Source organism: Megalops cyprinoides, chromosome 19, assembly GCF_013368585.1.
Source record: "Megalops cyprinoides isolate fMegCyp1 chromosome 19, fMegCyp1.pri, whole genome shotgun sequence".
NCBI classification, from domain to species: domain Eukaryota; kingdom Metazoa; phylum Chordata; class Actinopteri; order Elopiformes; family Megalopidae; genus Megalops; species Megalops cyprinoides.
The window spans coordinates 7874140-7889959 of NC_050601.1; the positions used below are offsets into that span (position 1 = coordinate 7874140).

The window sequence follows — 15820 nt, forward strand, 5'->3', positions numbered from 1 at the left end:
TTTTATCCACTGTCTTCTTTAATAGACGTGCCACAAACTGTCATTTATTTTCAAATATAGTTAATAAATGTCATATAATTATATAAAACAATCCTACATCTTTAAATTCGCTTCCTAAACACAATAGTTGCATTCTGAACTACCCTGTCATTTCTAATACATTAATAGTGTTAAGAGCAAAGAACTGAACTGGATTCACAGGAACTAAACAGGTTGTATTTTTGCCACGATGGTCGATAATTTCTTTGTTTTCATGTCCTTGTTTTGCACCTCTGAGAGACTAAACTGACAATGCAGTATGTCAAAGAGAATTTTATTTTTTCATTAATTCCTTGCACATCTCTGGGTACTGTAGGTACAGAGTAATGTTTTACTGAGAATATTGACATTGGCATCCTTTACGTTACGGAGCTAGCATGATTTCAGAAATTTTATAACTATGCCATGAAAAAGAGAAAATATGCTTTTTTGTTTTTTGTTTGCCATGAACAATTGGCATATGTGTACATCAATGTATTAATAGCGTATATATACACTACACGTTGAAAGAGTCAAATTGTTGTCTCAGATATACAGACAAAGAAGAAAGGTGCTGATGGCTAGATTGATTAAAATTGTGAAAGTGATTTCATATATTGCAATTAATTCTATTTTTGCAGCGTGAACTATCCCAGTCTACAATCTAATTGCCATTTAGAATTTGAAAGGGGATACTTCAGTATATCTGTGTTTTGCAGAGCAAAGGATTTCAGAGGAACTTACACATAAATGTAACAAACAAACATACAGCCCTGGCTCCAAATCTCAGTGAAATCTTTAGTGTCTTTAGCTAGTTTTGACAGTTACCCTCTTTTATTCTTTTTTTACTGTTGTTATAAGTTGTTATAAGTTTCCATTCTTCTTTGTTTCTTTGTGCATTGTTGAAGAGGCCAACTTTTAGGTGCCTGTCTGTGACGCAGCAGGTAAATCTAAACTCATCCTGTCTGCGAGGTCCACACTTTGTCATGTCAAATTGGTTTTTGAAGACACTTTGAAGAGTCCGTTCATCTCTGTCCTTTATGCCTCCAAACCTCATTCTGTCTCATTCACTCGTCCCAGTGTTTCTTCATTACTTCAACTCCTGTATTCCAGTATTTTTGCTGTAGTAGAGCTGGTCACATGGTCCACTGCACACCTATGATGAGAGTCCAGAACAAGCAGGAGACGGGGGGTGCTTTGTTGGGTTCGGCCCTCTACTTTGACCCCCATTCCCCCCTACCAGCCTCAAAAGTAGGGTCAGTGATAGATGGGCTGGACATATTCTGGCGGGAAGAAGCCCACGCGGCCATGGCAACGGCCCTTCCAGCGCTGGGAGTCAGAGCAGTCCAGGAGGTCAATGACATCACCGCGATGGAAGTGCAGCTGCGTGGGGTGCTGGGGTTTGAAGTCAAACAGAGCATGGGCGTGGTGGGGTCTCTGATGGGGGCACAAACAGCACTTCGTCACTTTCACCCCATTACCAACCAATCAGTAAAGGTCTTCACAACATCAACAACCATTTCACCTCCCATTTGCAAAACTTTGCTATGTTTTGCCTAGTGGCCTTACTCCTGGTCCAATTAACCTCTTTGTTAATTTGGTATATATTTATGAATCCCAGAAAGACACACAGAAGTTAGATACATAGACCAAGATAAAACAAATATTCCTTTAAACTATGCAAAATGTTTTCAACCTGCAAATCCTCCTAAGGTCACATTTTTAGGGAAAAGATTAATTTAAAAAGATTAATTTGGTGTATCTGCTCAGTGAATATTTAATGAAGTCATTTTTTTTTTACTAATCAGGTGATTACAGCACCAATTATGATTTAATCAAGGCAACGAGCCTGTCTGCTGAATTAAATCAGCATGTCAAAATTCCTGCTAACAATGACCCGCTTTGCATAAATAGCTCTTAAATAACGCATATGTCAGAACATGACAGTGCCTCACCTCCGTGGCAAGTCTAGAAACCTGATGCATCTGATTTACCAGTATGAAGTAAATGTCAAGAAGGTGTTTGGAGCTTTGCCCGGGGGGGGTGAAGTTAAAGGGAAACTCAGCTCCAAAAACCAATGTGAGAAACAGAGATGTCCTCAAAGATTCATTATTTTAGTGTGATAGTTAATCCAAGCCTATCTGGATCATGTCATGAAGACAGACTCACGACACTTTCACACCTCTTTTGTCTCAGCGAGAGGAGAGTCAGGGGAAATTGGACTGAAACTTTCGCATTTTTTAAAGGGGATTAATAAAGTGGATTAAGGCATCCACTTCAAGATTTGTTAAGTAAGCAGAACAAGATGATATTGATGGAAAATATTTGAAGGCAAATTTCACACTCATTAAGGAGGCATTTTTGACTTAGAGAGCTATAAATGTGTAGAACAGTGCATTAGGATCCATAGCAGAAGCAGAGACCCTTTGGGTTTTCAAAACTGGACTTGATGCAGTCCTGGATAATTGTTCACTACAGGCACAATGACAAGCCTAGCTGGGCTTAATTACTGGTTTTTGTACTTTAACTTATTATGTTCTGTGTTCTCATTTTTTATTACGCAAATTACATGTCAATAAAAAAGTAAAGTTCTTGAAATTAAAAAGCACAAGGTGCTGTTCTCTAGACCAGGGTAATGTAACCCACTTGGCCCAGCCTTTGGAGTGTGTTACATGTTCATTGTCCCTAAGGGAAACACCTACCCCCAATGAACGTTCCCCTTCCCGCAGGAATACTGTCCTCTCTTTGGCGATGCTGTTGGTCTTGTAGAACTCCACCAGCTGGTTCAGGGAGCTGAAGGCCTCTTCCCACACAAAGTACTGACCCCCTCTGTCCTTCAGGATCTTGAAGTGCTGCACATGATCCCCATAACTGCTGAGAGAGACAGACAAACAGATAGAAGGACACATAGACAAATACGTAAGAGAATAAAAATGTATGAATTTATTTACATCTAAGTCCTTGTTGTTGTAATGCTTTGATGGCAGATCTTTAATTGTGAGAATGTCGAGCTTACATACTTGATCAGTTATGATGTTGAATGAACACAGCTGACCATGTGCTAAAAGTGTTCAGCATTTCACCATTCAGAGAGATCTCATAAATGTGCAGAAATGTGACGCTTCAGGTTTTAGCATTGCCAGGCTCTGCGTCTAAATATCCCATGATTCTTTGCTCTTGGTGGGCACGAGGCAGGCAATTCACAGCCACAGTGAGACGGTGAGATTTTGTGTGTCCATGTCTAACTGGACACTCTCCAGCATGTCATACAGCACATTGTCTCTCCCTAAAGATTTCTCCCAGCCAGGAAGCCACAGTCAACCTTACAATTAAATGGCTTGGCTGATGTAAATTTTATTTCATTATTTCCAGACTTCAGGGGGTTAGGAAAACAATACTAGGAAAATAATAGGAGACAGCGATTACAACAGCTGATTTCTGATCTGTTAAAGGCCTTGTGATCACTCATTAATCAGGTGTGGGAAAGGGACATTGTTTGGTGTAGATTTTCATGTTATACTGTAATGTGTCCGTTATTGACCAGCCACAAAACCCTGCCACAAGTTGCTATTAAAAGAGGGGCTGGTGGCCAGTAAACAGGAGACCAGTGATAGGGACACTGTGCTGTCAGAGATGGCTCTCAGATGAGATGCTAAACCAAGGTCCTGACTCAATGTGTTCATTAAAGATCCTGTGGCATGTATTGGGAACAGTAGGGGCTTCCCTGGTGTCTTGGTCAAATTTATTATCAGGCTCTTTCAATGTGTCCATCTAATAATCCCCCAATATAACTGTTTTAAGTATAATCTCCCAGTATAATTGGGCTCTTTTTCCACTTCATCTGATGTGCACTGAGTGATCTGGTGCAAAATGGCTGCCATGATTCACCCAAGTGTGTGTTATACATTGGTGGTGTTTGAGACGAATCACCCATCCTGCCCTGTAAATCACTTTTTGATTCATGATAGGTGCATAATACACGCAATCCACTATTATTATTCATTGTTTCAGTGTGATGAGATTATTTTTACTTCAATTCTTGTATCTGAGCTAATCCGGCTGGTCACTGTGAGGCATACCCTTTAATCTCTCTACGTCAAACTGCAATCATCTCACCTAATTTAACTTCACTCAACATTTCGCTGAGTTTGTACTTTCTCCATGGCCAAAGGACACCTTACGAACAAGCTGTGACTAGAATCTCATGGTTTTGTGTTTGCCCTGAGTACAAATTTAATCAAAATACCACAGACCAACCCAAACGCTGGGCGTTGGCATCTAAGATGAGCTCCTGTGTTGTCTGTGAAGCTACAGAGGAAGAAGGCCAGACTACTCTGGTTGAGACAGTGTTTCTGGAAGTCCTGCTCGAGGGCATGCCACGTTTGGTGTTTCTCACAGGCAAATGGAGACAGAAGCCCTACTCTGAACACACAGAGGGAGTACTTGTAATGAACAACACAGAACAAACACACTTAGAGCCAGGGAGTTTTTGAGTCACTTGTAAAGAAAAACCTAAAATCAACAAAGCCATAACCAGCAAACATATGGTATATGTTTATAATGTCAGGCAAGCACGTCATTTGAAATGCATGTCACAGCAGTGGGGAGAAAGGAGCTACCCGGCAGGTCCTGAGTGTATTTCCAACATAGCTGGTTTGGTGTGCAAAGATTTCATCTGTGAGTCTGCTTGGAAATGCAGTACGTAGTTGGTCCCAGGTGTCTGTACATGTCTGTACTTTTTGGAATGAACAGAAGAGATTTAAAGGAGTAAAGATAACTGAGAGAAGCCAGGTGTTTTTTATGCAGCAGGATCCAGAGTTGAGTGTTGTGTCTGAGGTCCTGTACTGAACACCATTAGCTGAGGGGATGCATCCTTTTAACACTTGCAATGCCCCAACCCAGAAAAATAATGGAAATCAGATGAGTATATTTTAATATGTATATGTAAAATTATATACTATGTAATAATATGCTAAAGCATATAATACTTTGCATTTATTGTGTATTTATATATTTGTTGGTACTTCTGTGTTTGTACATTTGTATATGTATTGCAAAAGCATATTAACTATAAAATACACAGTAATTTAATTTATTATTATATTGCATGCATATATTGCAATTTTTTTAAAGCTGAGTTTTTCTAATGCTGCGGTCTTACTGGCATATCTGCTGTTATTTCCTTCTATGACCTGAACTTTTGTGAGTTTTTGAATTATTTTGACTCTCTGTGTGTGTCATGGGTGTGAGAAAAACACATTACAAATAAAAATCCTTGTCATGTGTTGTAGTTCATGCTTTACTACATATTTAGATGTAATTGGTAATACATGCTTGTAAATATCATTTGCACAGACTTAAGAATGATTCTGCTGGCAGATTATCATGAATGCATATATGGGAGGCAGTGCTGATGTTTGCTAATCTCCATTTCACGAGCACTTCTAAGATTTGGAGCCAGCACATCCAAGATGACTGCAGGGACAAGACTTGAAGTCCTGTGGCCCACATCTCCTCAGGTAAGCCATTCTCTGATTGGAGAGTTACTGGAACAGGTGCACGATTGACACCTTAAAATGAGTAAGGTGTATTTGGAAAAATCATTACTTGGTTACGCCCAGTTTTGCCCACGGCCTGGGCTTAACTGCAAAGGCGAAGTAAACATTTCAATGTCACGATTCACTTGAGGAGGTAAGAGCTCTGTCAGAGCAGTGTGTATGGGCCGGGGTTAGAGACAGAAAACGCGATCTCTGATTTACCTCTGACTGGCTTCATGTCCTCATATGCAGTGCAGTCTGAAAATTGACATCTTGCACCTTAGAAACAATGTGTTGTAACAGGACATAATAACCACAAAGATCCTTTATCTAATATGCAGTCAGAGGAATGATCTCTAGGAACCTTGCTGTAGTACACAATGAGAAGATAATCCTAAAGCATTGCCTATAGCATGTAGTCACTGTAGCCACAGGGGTAATCATGACAACCATTCAATAGTGTCGTGTAATAATCCCAATGGTCTGTCTTCTAGAGTGCTGTCAGATTCAGTTCTCAAATAACTTTTTAAAACCTCTCGCTATTAGGGATTAGAATGATCAATATCATTCAAAATGACACAATAATGCCAAAAAAAAAGCATTTTGCCAAAAGAATCTCATTATACATCAAAGGAAGCCTAAAAATGGTTAAAAGAGGACTTTAGCTCCAGGTGTGCTGTAGCAGGTTACCTGCAGCTGACTGGCTCTGTCACTAATGGTGCAATGAATTACGGCTTTGGGAAGCTCAGGTCTTAAACGGGAGTTCACTTCCCCCTGCCTGCTACTCACAGGTTCCTTGTCCTTAAACAGTAGGAGTGTGTGGTGTGACTCCCAGCTATATGATGACTGCTGCCCAGGGACTGGCTGTGTGTTCTCCTGGGCTGCCTGTTGACATTAATGATGAGGGTTTTCAAAGAAAGGCATAAGACCCAGAACTGGGTCACCTGATCGGGATCATTCAGACCTGGTATGTAAATGTTTGCAGTGATGTAAAATTGCAGAATGTTTCAAATCACGCAGAGCTGTTGGAAACTACAAATACTGTTTTTCTCATGAATCATCTCCAAACACTTCTGTTTTAAGGCATGGTATCCTGTCGTGCAGGGGATGTAACATCTCCAGTGGCAAGTGAAATAAAACTTTTTAAAAAGGGTTGCATGAAATGACTTCCCCACGGCATAGATATTATACTTTGAATGTGGTCTGATAGAAAAAAGTTTTAAAAGCGTTGCACTGAAGTGAATGAGGAATGACAATGTGGAATAGTGTTAAGAAGCGCTCATAATGCAGACTTTGGGTTTTATCCTCAGTAACACCGCTGGTATACCCATGGGCAGGGTGCTTAATTAACATTATATTACATTACATGACCTAATTGCCTTTTAGCAGATGCCCTTATCCAGAGCGACTTACGCAGGTAACAATTTTACATGTTACCTACGGCTGGATATACATATATAGCTGGATATTTACTGAGCTAATTTTTGGGTTAAGTACCTTTCCCAAGGGTACAAAAGCAGTGCCCCAGCAGGGAATTGAACCAGCAACTTTTCAGTTATGAACCCTGCTCCTTACCATTACACCACACTGCAGATCCAGGGAGGAATCTCCTCAGAGCTGCATACAGAACAGGTCTGCAAGGGCGTGTCAGCGTGATGACGCTGCACCTGCACCCTCAGCACGTCTCAACAGGCAGGAAGGAAATCAGAGGCTGCTGCTTTACAGATTATCGCACCATGGAAATGGCTGAGAGGCTAAGGCTAATCCACATGTGGCATGAGAGGTGCATCCCACACAGAGAATTAGCCCGCAACCTGGATGAATCATTGCGATTTCTTCCTTTGTGCATGAAATGGCCTAAAATACAGTAACAATTGTACTTGCTCCCAGAACAAAACATTGCAAACCATTTTAATTAGTCTAGTCTCCTTCTGGCACTAATCCCAGATCGTGCTTTGGACTGATGCTATGCCATTGGGGTGTCCACCTAAAGCTAAAATTCCTTCCAAGCTGACTAGCTGAAACACAATTACTAACATTTATTCTGGGTGCGAGTACCTGACTTATAAATTCATTCTTTATGTATCATTATCTCACTTGTTATGCCTTGTGGAGTGGAAGAAATTGACAGAAATCCCTGACAATTCACAAGGGATTTTTGACACCTCTATATATGGTTATTGTCTCTAACAGATTATTGCTTCATGTGAGAGATTTATGGAAATTTTTAACATAACCTTGTCTTTGCTGGAGGCACTGTAATGCATTGCAAAGTACTGGCATTGGACTTCCCCTGTGAGGGATGTGTAGGCATCGTGGTCTGCTCTCAAACTCATCTGGTGTTCTGCTAATATGGCTGTGAGTGCCATTACTACTGACAGACACTCAGTCCCTTTCTGCATCAAAGCTCCGAACAGACGCGCACATACACACACACACACACACACACACACACACAGTGGCAAAATGCCTGCAAGACAACATAATGCATTCCTCATTCTCTCTTGTCACCCACCTGTGGCAGAACCTATTACAGCTGTATCTTGTTAGATTTATCCCCACCCCCACCCCCACCCCACAGCCGCTAGTCTACAGACCTCCCCATATGTAAAAGTAAAAGTAAACAAATGAACTGCAAATGCCAGTTTGACTTGTGTTATATGTTTTCTATATGAAAAGTTGGAAATTATATGGCAGTCACTTGTATCATGTTGTCTTCTATTGCCATCTGTTGGAAGATATACAAATAACAGCTTGTGGACGTTGCCCTATGATCTTAAACCTATTTACTAGATTGCATGCAGTTAGGTTTCTTAGGATATGACATCTGGTTTGTTGAAACCAATATTCACTTAGCCAAGTGAAGAGCTTTACAAATTCTTGCCACCATTTAATGGGACATGCAGGGTGCTTTCTTGGTTCCCTTCCTTAGCGATGATTTTCAAATTAAGTAACCACTAAAACCAGACTAGCTAAAAAAGGAAGTAAACATTGTTATATTTTTGTACTTTGGGTAAGAGACTGAAATTGCTCAAATAAAAACACATCTAAAAAGACTGAGCACAAATAGAAAATGATACCCTGGAAATAATCTGAACCAGAATGGAGCACATCATATTCCAAACAAATCACTAACACACTAACTAAAGCAACCTTTCAGAATAATAAAGCAAAATCAATAGCTATGGCATAACCCAGCATACATAATATATAAAAACTCTCTAAACCGGCACATCAAGACACATTCAGACATGTTCACCTAAAAAGACTGAATCGGAAACAAAGACTGTATAACCTTTCCAGACCATGTAAGATTTTTAATACCATGCTAAAAAGGTTCATTTACAGAAACTAAGCTAATCAAGCTAATCAAGCTAATCAAGTGTCTCATTGGAAACACATAAGCTTAAGTGGAGAATGTGATGACATAAACACAAAAAGGCTCAGTGAGACTCTTTCACAACATGACACATCACAGACACGCCTTTAGACCTCCAGGTCTCCCCAGCGTGAACATTGTGTATCTGTCTGGAAAAATGCATCGCATTCATTTAGAGAAACACGCGGCAAACTACTTCAGCTTTACATGGAATTGCATGACACTGGCCTCTCTCAGAAATGCTTCAGGTAGCAGCGTGCATAATTACATTTGCAATAAATGTGGCATGAAACTTGGTTTGGGAATGGAACAGTTGTCACTCTGCAACATAGTGTCTGAGTCATTTATTGCACCATATACTAAAGCATCGTGAAGATACAAGTTCCTTGGTGCAAGAGAGGGAAGTGGTGGGCCAAAAAAAGCCCCAAAAAGATATGCTGTCATCTGATGAGTTCTCTCACTGAGGCATATTTAAATAAGGAGCCTGAAAGGATGAAACATCCCATGCTCATGTCTGAGAACTGGTAAATCCACTGTTCATCGATCTTATGACTGCTGCTCGAGGGAATCAAAACTCTGCACCCGTACGTTCAATAATACACAGTAAATGTGTACCCGTGACAAATACGAAGGATGCTGCCTTCTCACTTCTTCAAGTAAAATGAAAGGCATAAAATGTGTTCACTTGTGCTGGACTGACGATCAGTCAGAAACATGTGAGCGATAGTACAAGTGCTGAAGAGCCAAATGCAATTCCCATTCCAAAAATCTTAAGATTTAAAATGTGACATATGGTATTGCATTTTGGACATTACAGCAGTCTTCCACTGAGACTGCCAGGGATTTGCCAAATGTAATTGTATGTCAGCTTTATTTTTCCACAAACAATACAGTGACACATCATAAAAAATCTGCATGGACATTGTGAACATTCAGAGGCCTTTGAATGCGTCCCCTTTTTCACGAAATGAAAATGACTTAACTCATGCATATTCATGTGTGTTCATCTCACTGTGTCAGATCTATTCTAAACAACCGTTCTATTCTATCCGTTCTTTCAAACAAGCTACTGGAAGAGAGCATGCACTCAGTATTAATGAAAAAAGAGAAGCTGCCAAGCACAGATGGAAATATTCCATTCCCCAGGGGACACGATAGGTGAATAGGTGTTGTATTTATAACTTCACAGCAAAAACAAAGAAATTGATTTATTGAGAAGGTCATGTTTCATTCTTCCTGTGCATGCTTTAAATAGCATTGTTCGCACTGAGCTCGACATCTCACAGTGCTTTTGTATTGTCACAAACATGCAAAGAGCACCACACATACTCAATAACAAGAACTGTATGTCAAAGTAACACGTCTCTGAGAGGATCAATGTCATTTTTAAACAATATGAACAAAGCTCCCAGAATTATTTTACCTTGCATGATAAAATCAACCAAGAGGACTCCTGCATTATCCAATCAGATCTTGAATTCAATAGAATACAGCAATATTTACATAGAGATTTCACACTAGAGTGTATTGAGATGCCCATGTTTTCACTGAAAATGTTTTGACTTATTTTATGTGTTTGCAGATGAGCAAAGACAATTAAACATCTGATTAATCACAACAACACTGTAAATCCAAATGCAATTATTGATGTGTACTTCATACTGGCCCAATCTTTTAGGAAGCTAAAGAGGAATTAAAGTCTTGCCAAACACTGTTCTACTCTCAGCAATGTTGTCATTTCTCAGTTATTTTGTCTCGGAGTTTGTCACTCAAACAACATGTGATCTACCACACAAACAAAAAAATTGAAGTGATCTGAAATCACGGCAGACACAAAACTTTCCAGCTTTTGTTCCTGAATTGGCAGCGTTGCGAGACGTTGCCATAATTGCAACACCGTAAGTGCCTGGGATCTGAGACAATTGTTCTGCGTTGTGCCTCCTCTGTGCGCAATCTGACCTACAGAGACACGCTGGCCTTCCGAGGAACGCGGAGCGGAATGGCGTTTGCGTCACGCCGGTCCGAGTTCCTGTCAGAAAGAGCGCCGAGCCCACTTCCCAGCCGAGCCATGAGCGGCCCGTAACCCCACAACAATAGAAGAGGGAAGGTGCCACGCCCCTGGGCAGAGCTGAGGGGAGGGCTGTTCAGCTGACCGCTGTTACGCGGGGGCCGTGAGACAACCTACTGCACCCTCACAAACCAAAACACTCCACTTGGCATCCATGCCCAGAAATCAGCAAGAGAGGACTGCAGTGGAATATCAACAAATGGAGGACTAGGAGTGGAGAATGTAAGAGAGGAGGGTAGACAGCCGCCGTGGCATTTCTTCTTAATTTAGAGTAGCTAAAGTTACTTTTGGATTATTATTACACATCACCACAGTCATTGAGAAATGCAATTAGCTTTAGTTAATTGTTTACTGAAACAGAGTTATTGTATATTGTAATGTACTGTTAAGAACCCAGAGCCACAGAGGTTAGACCCCCCCCCCACATCAACCAGGAAAATTTCTGAAAAATTTTTGTGGAATAGCAGTGCACACACACACACACACACACACACACATAAAGAATGATTTGAAACTAACAGCATCATCCATCACACACGAACACATTGTATGTGCTATCACTTTCCAGTCAGAATTCACAGATGACCTGCTGTCTGCATATGACCCGCATCCTGTTTTTTTTCAGGGCCAATAACAGCGGGAAGTGAGAGGTTGAGATGGCGGTCATTCTACGCGGCTCTGGCACTGGTGGCGTGTCGGCGCAGCTGCGGGGTGGCTCACCTGACAGACATGGAGAACTCGCCCGGAGCGCTCTCACTCTCCCGCACCAGGAACACGCCGCACTCCCGCTGGCGAAGTCGCCCCTCGGCCACGTGCCTGGAGATGCGCCCCGCGAACCACCTGAGGAGGGGAAAGGTCATCACACAGCATCTCACTGAGCCCATCCCTGTCTGAGTGCATTTAACTTTCCATACAGTTAGGGTCTAGAAGACCGGTCTATATTTGTTCCACTATCTATATGCTTAGAAGATGTGTCTGTATGTATTTAACTTCCTATACAATTATAAGACCACTCTTCATGTATTCCACTATCTGTATGTTTAGTCTGCATGTATTTCGCTTTCTATACACCTAGAGCTTAGAAGACCACTCTATGTGTATTCCACCATCTGTATGCTTAGAAGAACTGTCTGCATGTATTTGACTTTCTATATGTTTAGGGCTTAGAAGACCGCTCTACATGCATTCCACTATCTGTATGCTTGGAAGACCTATCTGCACATATTTCACTATCTATACCCTTAGCAAGCCTCATCCAGGGCTATTTTCACAGCTTATATTTAATATATATGTACTGAAGCAATTCAGGTGAAGTACTATTGCGCTAAAGTGCAACAGCAGACAGTGTCTCATTGGGGGTTAGTGAATACATAGAGGTGTAAAGAGGTCTGTAAACATCCCTTTGTATATGTAACCTCCCTGACCACTATACACTGTGAGCCGTAATGCTGCCAAACACTAGTGTGAACTCATTGTATTTCCTGTAGCAAGTCAATATTTGACCGATAATGATCTCAAAACAGCAGCACTATCTGCGGAGTCAGAAGGGACACTCACGAGTGGGGTCTCACGTTGATGTAGTTCTTGGGGACGTACCCCCTCCTGCCCATCAGCTCGGCAGTGTACCAGTTAGGGTCGTCCTCCATGTTAGTGATCTGTAGAAACATCAGCAGAGACATTCAGGGACATCCTACACAACCAACAAATCTCCCCATGCGCATTTCCTCAGGTCCCAGCCACAACAAACACCCGCTTCACTTGGCATGACCAATCTGTGTACAATATACACTTTAAGGCCACCATTCCATGTACAAGATGCACTTCATCATGGTCAGGCCATATACCATATACACTTTAGCCTGGAAGACATGCAGGGAAATAAAGCGGGGACCATATGTACGTAGCAGTTGCCTGTCTCTTACCTTCAGAATGTCCCCCTTCTGAAAGCTGAGCTCATCGCTCTCCGTGGCTCGGAACGTGTAGAGAGCTAGAGCCTCCATCCTGTGGCCCCGGAGCTGGGCTGGAGACCCAGGGAGAGTGAGAGAGAGGGAGAGGGTAACACCAGAGAGGAGCAGCTGACAGCTGACTCCACAGCCCCTTCAGACCCGACAATGCCTGAGCGTCAGAGTGAGGAGGAGACGGAGAGCGGATTAAAGCTCTACTGGTGCGGCGTCGGTCCTGATCACCGTCAGTGTGTGAAAGTGAGAGAGAGAGAGCTGGAGAGAGAGTGACAGAGGGAGAGAGAGAGAGAGAGAGAGAGAGAAAGAGGTGTTTACCGCAGCACAGCCATGTGCGGGTGAGAGAGCGAGAGAGAGACAGAGGTAGTTCCTGCCTCTTGTGCGTCTCTCACTAAGGGGGATGAGCAATCTGAGAAACAGGAAACCAGAGCAAACAAAGGAGAAGAAAAAAAAAATCTGAAGCCCCCTCAAAAAAGTCCCCCTGAGCTGATGAGCGGAGGCATCAAAGACATAGCACCTCTCAAAAATCATTTAGAAGCCTCTATATCTGCATGCACATATGAGTGTGTGTGTGTGTGTGTGTGTGTGCGTGCATCTTAAATTGCCTGAGAAAACCAAAATTGGACAGTGTTCTAGAGAACATCTGAGAGAATGGAAAAAAGGCAAGAACTTGTGAAACTCTCCAGGGACTTGGATGCAGTGGCTCAGTTCTGTTTGCAGAACCCTCTTTGATTTTCATGTCTGTGAGGTTCTTTAATTCGTGATGGATTCGTGATGAGCTGTTTAATAAAAGATTGCTCGTCAGTATTATGAAGCGCTGGTTGAAAGTTAACTCACCAGTTCTCTGAGCGCTCATCTGAATGTTGACGAGAAGCTAACGCGTAGGTTCCCACATCTCTGTGGGAGAGGGGACGCCTTCTCTGACGCCATTCTTTCATGAAATTCAAATGTGACCATTTCCAGCTCTGTTGCTTCAGAGCACTGCGGTAATGCCATTCTCTTTCAGTCACACATGTTCCTTAAATCCTTGTTGCTCTCAGTCACAGAACTAGCCCTGGCAGAAAGGACCTTTTTGGGAACATCTTTGTAATTCTGCTCTGTACTGGCCCTGAGGGCAAACTCGCGCACGCTAGAAATGAGAATGTCATTAAAAATGTAATGTAATGCTGCCTTGTTACACCAGGATCTGTCTTCAAAGAATCAAAGTAGTGCTGTGCCCCATAATCCCTTGGCATGCACCCAGGGTATATCTTTGGAAAGCGGCCACTTTCTTTCCCTATTGTTACTACAATTATGCATTTAAATATCAGTAGGAGCTTGAAATTATTTTAATGGTAAAAAAAAATAAACCAAAGAAGATTGTTGAGTTGGACACACAAAGTGCTTAACAATTGGTTTAATAAACAGGGCTTTCTGAGACTGATTTGTAAACACATAGAATAGACATTTCTGATTAATGCATACTGTGTAATTATATTATAACTGGTGAAATAACATACTGCCTTCCTGTGTTCAGTGTGCTGCTTACAGTACTGTATGTTCGGGAAAAATTCCTGCCAAAGGCAAATAACTTTCTGACTTTTCTGTTGCGTTCTGTTCTATTACATGATCCAACCTGAGCAAATCAATCGATTTATATACGGTATACTACACAGTGTGTGCCCAGAAGTCGCTATAGATTTCTTCCAAGCTACAGACTCGATTTTAGAAAAAATGTATGATACAACCTGGATGCTGCTAGAATATTTTTAGGTATTGCAAATGATAGTAAGTGCAAACACAGCAGTATATGAGATGTTAATATGCTGCATGAATCTTAAGTACATTTGGCATTCTGTTTGTTGTGGACAGCATATTAGTAGAAAGATTCAGGTACAGAGAAGACATTTCAGAAATATAATTAAATGTTTTATTTCCTGTTTCTCTCTTGTTGGTGAAAGTCTGATGCCATGCTTCAATTAACCAAGATAAGATATTATTTGAAAAACAGAGAAAATCTGTCCAGTCAAAAAAAGAATAAAATAAATAAGTAAAAAATAAACAAACAAAAAAGCAAGAAATGCAAGTGTAACATGAAACATGGTATTCATTTTCTCTGCATCCAACATGTCTGCTCTTACAGTGTGATATAGCATGCATTTATTATAACCAATTACTGTCAGAGGGAATGTACATATTTACATTTTTGCAAGGATCACAAAGTTGTTACCCGCTCCTTTCCCCCAAATACAGCAATAAAACTGTGTGGAATCTTCGTCCAGGGCCTCACCCTTGATATCATTGTTCAGGGATTGCAAGCACAAGGCAGTGACCACAGGCAAGGGTCAGCCCTTGTGATATAACATGTGCCGATCATAAATTTCAATGTTTATCAGTTGCCCATGACAGTTGGAATATAGTGCAAAACAATTCACAGTACATGCAGTTACAGTTTATTATTCAGTACATATAGAAGCTTACTATTTGAAAGTGGCAATAACTGATATTTCTAATGTATGCAGTATAGTTTGACTTACATTTAAAACCTGTTCCCTAGGTTTTGGGTTTAATACTGTAACTGGTATTATCATTTCCTAAGAAAGGGTACAGGAAGACCTAAAAGCATACCTTTTTCCTGTCAATCCAGGAAATTATGAGTTGTAAGACACTGGGGGGACACAAATCCAAGGAACTCAATGAAATTACACACACACACACACACACACACACACACACACACACACACACACACGCACCATTGCTACCATCAGCAATTTCTAGGAACCTTGGAATGGAATCATTGTCTGCAGCCAGCACAGTGGTTTTGAGCAATAAGGGGTGGGGTTAATGGCCTCAGCAGCTGAGTCCTTTCCTATCCTAT

General features: G+C 41.3%; 1 protein-coding gene across 2 annotated transcripts; it reads right to left on the reverse strand.

Moving 5' to 3' along the window:
• Positions 1-346: 346 nt before the first annotated feature.
• On the reverse strand, positions 347-13386 carry grapa (GRB2 related adaptor protein a). 2 transcript variants are annotated; one of them, XM_036553070.1, is made up of 5 exons: positions 12925-13386; positions 12560-12657; positions 11723-11842; positions 2721-2892; positions 347-1455 (listed from the first exon to the last, which is right to left on the reverse strand). In XM_036553070.1, the coding sequence occupies exons 1-5, from the start codon at positions 13000-13002 to the stop codon at positions 1276-1278; spliced, it is 648 nt and encodes a 215-aa protein (XP_036408963.1). In that variant the 5' UTR covers positions 13003-13386; the 3' UTR covers positions 347-1275. The 2 variants fall into 2 exon arrangements, with proteins under 2 accessions (XP_036408963.1, XP_036408964.1); XM_036553071.1 differs by having other exon boundaries at positions 2721-2889; positions 12925-13385.
• Between the last annotated feature and the right edge of the window lie 2434 nt (positions 13387-15820).

What these genes read in the sequence shown, in the direction of transcription:
- grapa (XM_036553070.1), bottom strand. Translation starts at nt 13,002, where the DNA reads ATGGAGGCTCTAGCTCTCTACACGTTCCGAGCCACGGAGAGCGATGAG. An exon ending in ATCAACGTGAGACCCCACTC is followed by an intron (nt 11,843 to 12,559) that starts GTGAGTGTCCCT and finishes TCCCCTCCTCAG; the next exon opens with GTGGTTCGCGGGGCGCATCT. An exon ending in AAGGGGAACGTTCATTGGGG is followed by an intron (nt 1,456 to 2,720) that starts GTAGGTGTTTCC and finishes TGCCCCCATCAG; the next exon opens with AGACCCCACCACGCCCATGC.